The sequence below is a fragment of the Gossypium arboreum genome, chromosome 12 (genome assembly GCF_025698485.1).
Source record: "Gossypium arboreum isolate Shixiya-1 chromosome 12, ASM2569848v2, whole genome shotgun sequence".
Lineage (NCBI taxonomy): Eukaryota > Viridiplantae > Streptophyta > Magnoliopsida > Malvales > Malvaceae > Gossypium > Gossypium arboreum.
In genome coordinates, this window is record NC_069081.1 from 18,178,459 (window position 1) to 18,184,458 (window position 6,000).

Sequence of the window (6,000 nt, forward strand, 5' to 3'; positions counted from 1 at the left end):
TTATTATAAAATAAAACATGAATCTTTTAATAATATAAGTATCTCTATTGGACTATTTCTTGAAGAAACAGCACACCATGACAAACACGTTGTGGCTAACAACCATTCTTTTTTTTTCTCTTCAAAACATGTGATACAAAATAGACTAGTATTATTGATGATTCTTGAACTTGGACAAGGAAAGATGCAATGATAGTAGTAGCACTAAAAAGGTGATTTAGTTATAACCTTTCGACTTTAAGCGGAAGAACCTTTAAACTGTGCTTGTTTTGGTTGTGCGGCATGGCAGCACCCTTGTTGTGCCTGTTCATTCAATGAAGCCAAAGGGACACAACCCACCTAATGGGGTGACGCTGCTTCTGGATTTTGATCACATGGTTAGGTCCTGAGGCTTCTGCTCTTGCCTTTAAGAAATTTCAGAGAGATTCCTGCTTGATTCATGGTGAAAGTATACAGTATAAAATACAACTAAATATCAAACTCTAAGCTCTTATGATCTTATCCTTTCCAAGTTTTACTATTAATTAAATTTGATATTTAGTTGCCGACCATACGATGTTCTCCTCGATTCTGTCGTCCGTCTTACTTTAGCTTATATGGACCTATAATAGCCATCCTTTTGATATTACGTTTTTGTTTTATGGTAACTTATAGCTGTTTTGGAGAAGGAAAAAAACAAAGAATATAAATGCAAATACATTGCAATACCAATAAGCTACGCCTTGACTTAAAGGGAATCAATTGATTTAAAGGCCGCACTTATTGAATTATCTCCCATAATTTTGATATAAATTGGTTGCAAGAGACTGAACCAAACAAGTAAAGAGAGCAAGGAAGAGAAAAAGAGATGGAGAAGAAAGAAGGTCATTTTGTGCTAGTTCATGGAGCCTGCCATGGAGCTTGGTGTTGGTATAAAGTGATAACTCAGCTCAAATCAATGGGCCACAAGGTTACAGCAATGGACTTGGCTGGTGCTGGTATTCATCCAAAGGAAGTTCAGGAGGCTCAGTCGTTTCCTGATTACTTTGAACCATTGATGAACTTCATGGCGTCTGCTCAGCCGGAGGAGAAGGTGATTCTAGTGGGTCACAGTCTAGGTGGGTATTCCATATCGGCTGCCATGGAAAGATTTCCTGAAAAAAGTTGCTGTTGCAGTATTTGCCACTGCTTTCATGCCCGGTCCAAATCTCCCTTACCTAACTATTTCTCAACAGGTACATGCTTCTGCAGTTCTTACCATGTATTGAGACAGCTTCTTAACTTCCATCACTGTTTTTTTTCTTTATCGGACAGCTCAATGAAAGGTTGAGTCCTGACAAGACCATGGACATCCAGTTTCTGTTCCAGAATGGACTAGATAAGCCTCCAACTTCAGCACTCTTCGGACATAATTTCTTGGCATCCAAGTTGTACCAGTTATCCCCACCTGAGGCAAGACTTTCTCAAATTCAGTCAGTACCCTTCATCATTTTCATATGCATTAACAGTCTCCATTGAAAGAATATATAGAAAGCAAGAGCTGATATTTGTTGGTTTGGATTGGGGCAGGATTTAACGCTTGCACTGACTTTAATCAGACATGTTGGTGTCTTTAATGACGAAGAATCAATCAAGGCTGTTGCAGTGACCAAGGAGAAATATGGAACAGTTCCTCGAGTTTACGTTGTGTGCGGCAAAGATAATGTCATCAAAGAAGACTTCCAACGGTGGATGATTGAAAATAATCCTTCAGATGAGGTAAAGTCGATTTCAGATTCGGATCATATGGTCATGTTTTCGAAACCCAACCAACTGTGCACTTGCCTTGAAGAAATTGCAGAGAAATATACTTGAGAGTGCCATTGACGACTTTGCTCACTACTACGAATCAAGTTTACTGTTGGTCCTCTTGATTGAAACAGTTTAAATAAAATGAATAAATGTCAAAACTTCAGTCTCGGTTCAATAAGTGAAGAGGTGTGTGGTCCTCAGTCCTACACTAGTTCTTAATCTTCATTGGTTTTTAGTCCTACGTTGTGTCTTCACTCTGGATGTAGGCCCCTCAATTACTGAGAGGGATTAACATTTTCCTAAGCTCTCTCTTTGTTGGATAATTGGACATTCGGCATTGCAGTATATCATATTTATGCAAATGATCTCAACTCTTTTTTTTTTTTTCATTCAACTTGGAATATTATCTTTTAAAAATAGAATTCTTTTTTTTCACATCCTACCATCACAATCACATCATCATGAAGGAGATTGTCTTTTACGTTGTTCTATCGACTCTTCACTATTGGTTTGAACAGAAATGAGATGTAGAAACTATGCCATTATCTTTAAGATTTTATTCGCCCACTTATATTTTAGTATGCAAAGAGTTATTAACAAATTAACCTTAAAGATGTATTGAAACCCAATAATTGTCAGCGTTTTACACTGACCAAAACAATGTATTGAGCATTGAACGGAGTATAGCAAGAATATCAAATTCTATAAAAAACTTCTACAACTATTCTTTATAGGACAGTCTTTAAATATTAATGGATGGAAGAGAATAAAGAAACTTTTGTTTTTGAATTCTTAGTGTTGTTTGGTATTTCTTAGTATATCTGCAAATGGAATTCCTAAGAGTTCTCATGTCTCTCCGTAGAGACATAACTATCTAATAATTACCTATTTGAATAGTCACATCTATTAATAATGAATATTATTATTCATTACATATTACTTGAATAATCTGAACTTTTGTTAATAATCAAGTAACATAAGTTTTAGTATTTGAGAGACATAGCTAATCACTATCAATAGTGACAATTTTTTGTTAACAACCAAGTGATATAACTTTTGAATCACTTGTAACCTTTCAATTATAACTATTAAAGCATTATAAATGTTTTGAAAATATTCCAACGATGATCTCACATTTTCAAAATATTTTAGATTTCGATAATTTTGGAAACCAATTACATAAACGAAGGTGTCTTACGATTGAACCTTTACTTTATGAAAACCTATTAAAGTTAATCAAAATTGCAGGTAGACTATGCTTTAAACAAGCTATTTCATTTGATTAATTGAACACATCTCACACAACGATTTCAACACCAGTTACTTCACAATATCCAAATAAAATATTATGACCATATCTGTAACTTTCTTTCCAAGCTTTACTATTGTAGTTTTGATATTCAATTGCCGACTATATGATTCTCTTTGATTCTTTCGTCTGGGTAAGTGATATGGATAGAACAATGGAGATCAATGGTTTTAATTGCATTACCCATTTACTTTAGCTTATACAGAACTATAATAGTAATCTTTTAGTGATACATTTTTGTTTTATAGTAACTCTTAGCTATTTTTGAAAAGGAAAAAAACAAAGAATATGCAAATGTCACAGGCCTAGAACTTTAGTCTAGCAAATTGTGTGGCCTTAGGTGATTTTTTTTTTGCTTCAAATCCGCCTAAGTCAACCTAATTCTCGAAAGTGAGAATTCTCTTAGAAATTCCCTAAGGCACCAAAGATAAAGTGGAAGCAACTCAAAAACAAAGGAGCAACAAAAAACTTGGAAAGCCACAGGAAAGCAATGCACACCAAGTGTTTGAGTAAATACTCTCAAATATATTCTTTGTTGGTTATATGACATGTATCTAGGTTGAGTCAATTTTAGTATAAGATTATGTTATATTCAATATTGAGAATAAAATTTGGATGTATGGATTTGGTTGTTGGATGAAATAGGCATATGAGTTCAAAGTATAGTTTATGTTAAAAAGCTGCAATTATCTATGGCTTAATGAATAGGCATAAATGTTTAATGTTTGGAATGAAATGTTATTAATTAGTTAACATATAGATAAAATGGCATTAGTGCATAGATGATGAGAAGAGTTTTGTTATGTTAGAATCATAAATATTTCATGCTTTAGTTGGACTTGTGGTTGGTGTATGTATACTTGTTGATTTGAAAATGTATATTGGTGATTCAATTGAAAATTGCCAAAAAAGTATGTGACGTCACGACGTTAAACACATGTCATTGTGATGAGAAATAACCTATAATATCACGATGAGACGAGGAAACTTGTTGTCCCGATGAGCCTTGTTGTCCCAATGAGCCTTGTTGTCCCAATGAGCCCTAAAACAATATATTACGTCGCGATGAGGAACTCCCTCACATTGCAACGTTGATCTTGTAATTTGAATATTTTATAATTCAGTCCTTATTCGATCTCAGGATAGCTTTAAAGCTTTCTTAAGCTTGTATAAGACCCAAGAATGATTAATACTTGTGTTTGAATGTTTAATGATGTGATTAGTATTTATTTTGATCGTAGTTGCTCCAGCAACGAATGTAGCACACTATAGCTCAAACCTGACAATTGGGCCGGGAATAGGATGTTACAGCTAAACCTATGATACTTTTTGTGACAACCCGAATTAGGGCCTAATCGGAATAGTGGTTTCGTGACCACAAATCCGAGATAGAAATAATTGTTTTATAAATATTTTGGGGTTTATGATATGATTGCATGATTGTGTGAAAATTTCGTGATGAAATTCTATGCCTAAAGTGTTTAAATTGAAAGTAGGGACTAAATCGAATAAGTTGCAAAATTTGCATACTAGAAATTTTTAGTATGAAATTGTTTTGAAATATTTATTAGGAGGTCTTAAATAGCAATTCTACCAATTTTAAGTTCATGGACAAATTTAGGACATGGAAGGAATTTTTGGAAAGTTTAGTAGTAAGGGTATTTTAGTCATTTTGATATTAAATGAAATAAAATGGGAAAAATAACACAAAATAGTCATCTTCCCATTTAGTTGCTGCCGAAACTTCACTCTCTCCATAGCTAGGATTCTTCAACTTTCAAGCTCCATAGTAAGTGATTCTAAGCCCGCTTTTAATGTTCTTTACGTTTTTGGAATCCCTAAGCTCGATTAAGCTTATGCTAGTAATAATTTAACCTAGGGTTCATATTTGGAAAAATACCCATAGGTGAAATTTGTGTATTTTGATGTTTTATGATAGAATATGAGGTTTTAAATTGTGTTAAATAATTTGTGCTACTCGGTTTTAAGTGAAAACGAGTAAAAGCAAGATAATCGGTAAAAATACCTAATGTTCATAACTATATGATAGAGTGGGAATTTGATGTTGTTGTAGAAGAGAAAATGTTCAGCATATCATAAAACATAAGAATAAGGGCTGAAATTAAATTCCGAGCCTAGGGGCAAAATTGTAATTTTGTAAAAGTTAGGGGCAAAATGTAATTTTTCTACAATGTGATTTTGGATTGAAATAAATAGTATGAGTATTAAATGAGCTAAATGTGTTATTATAGATCAAGAAAGGCGCTGAACCGACCTCGAGCGGGAAAGAAAAAGTTTTGGACTAAATTGCAAAATTTCCATATTTTGCACCAAGGTAAGTTGTATGTAAATATTACAATAATTTCATGTACATTCTTATATTTCAGCCTATTATATAAATATACTAGCTGATGTTAAAATATAAATTGACTATGGGAAGAATGGAAATAAATAGAGAGAGAGATCCGGTTGAACATTCTGAGAGATCGAATGAAATAGAGGAGCGTAGCTAGGTCACATGTATGATGCTGAGTGCACATCATGTGTACAAGAAAGCTACGAGACACCCTGTAGTAGCTAGGTCACATGCGTGATACGAGATGTATCCCATGTAGACAAGAGAGCTACGTGAAAGATAAATGTAGCTAGGTCGCATGCGTGATTCCAAGTGAAGGACACCATGTAGACAAGAGAGCTACGTGAAAGATAAATGTAGCTAGGTCGCATGCGTGATTCCAAGTGAAGGACACCATGTAGACAAGAGAGCTACGAGACAAATCGGCTAGGTCGCATGAGTGGTACTAAGTGTTCCCCATGTGTACAAGAGAGCCGAACTAAATGAAGTATGATGGTGGGGTGTGTCAAACCGTTAAATATCGAGGATTGATCCAATTGTTCAACGGGATGGTTTTGTGGTGACA

General features: G+C 34.5%; 1 protein-coding gene across 1 annotated transcript; it reads left to right on the forward strand.

The window, feature by feature from the left end:
- Positions 1–138: 138 nt before the first annotated feature.
- LOC108478947 (methyl jasmonate esterase 1-like) lies at positions 139–2,322 on the forward strand. The gene is given in 4 exon segments (XM_053023365.1): positions 139–1,138; positions 1,140–1,214; positions 1,294–1,431; positions 1,549–2,322. Coding segments are annotated over 4 exon segments (789 nt in total). The 5' UTR covers positions 139–847; the 3' UTR covers positions 1,834–2,322.
- Positions 2,323–6,000: the final 3,678 nt, after the last annotated feature.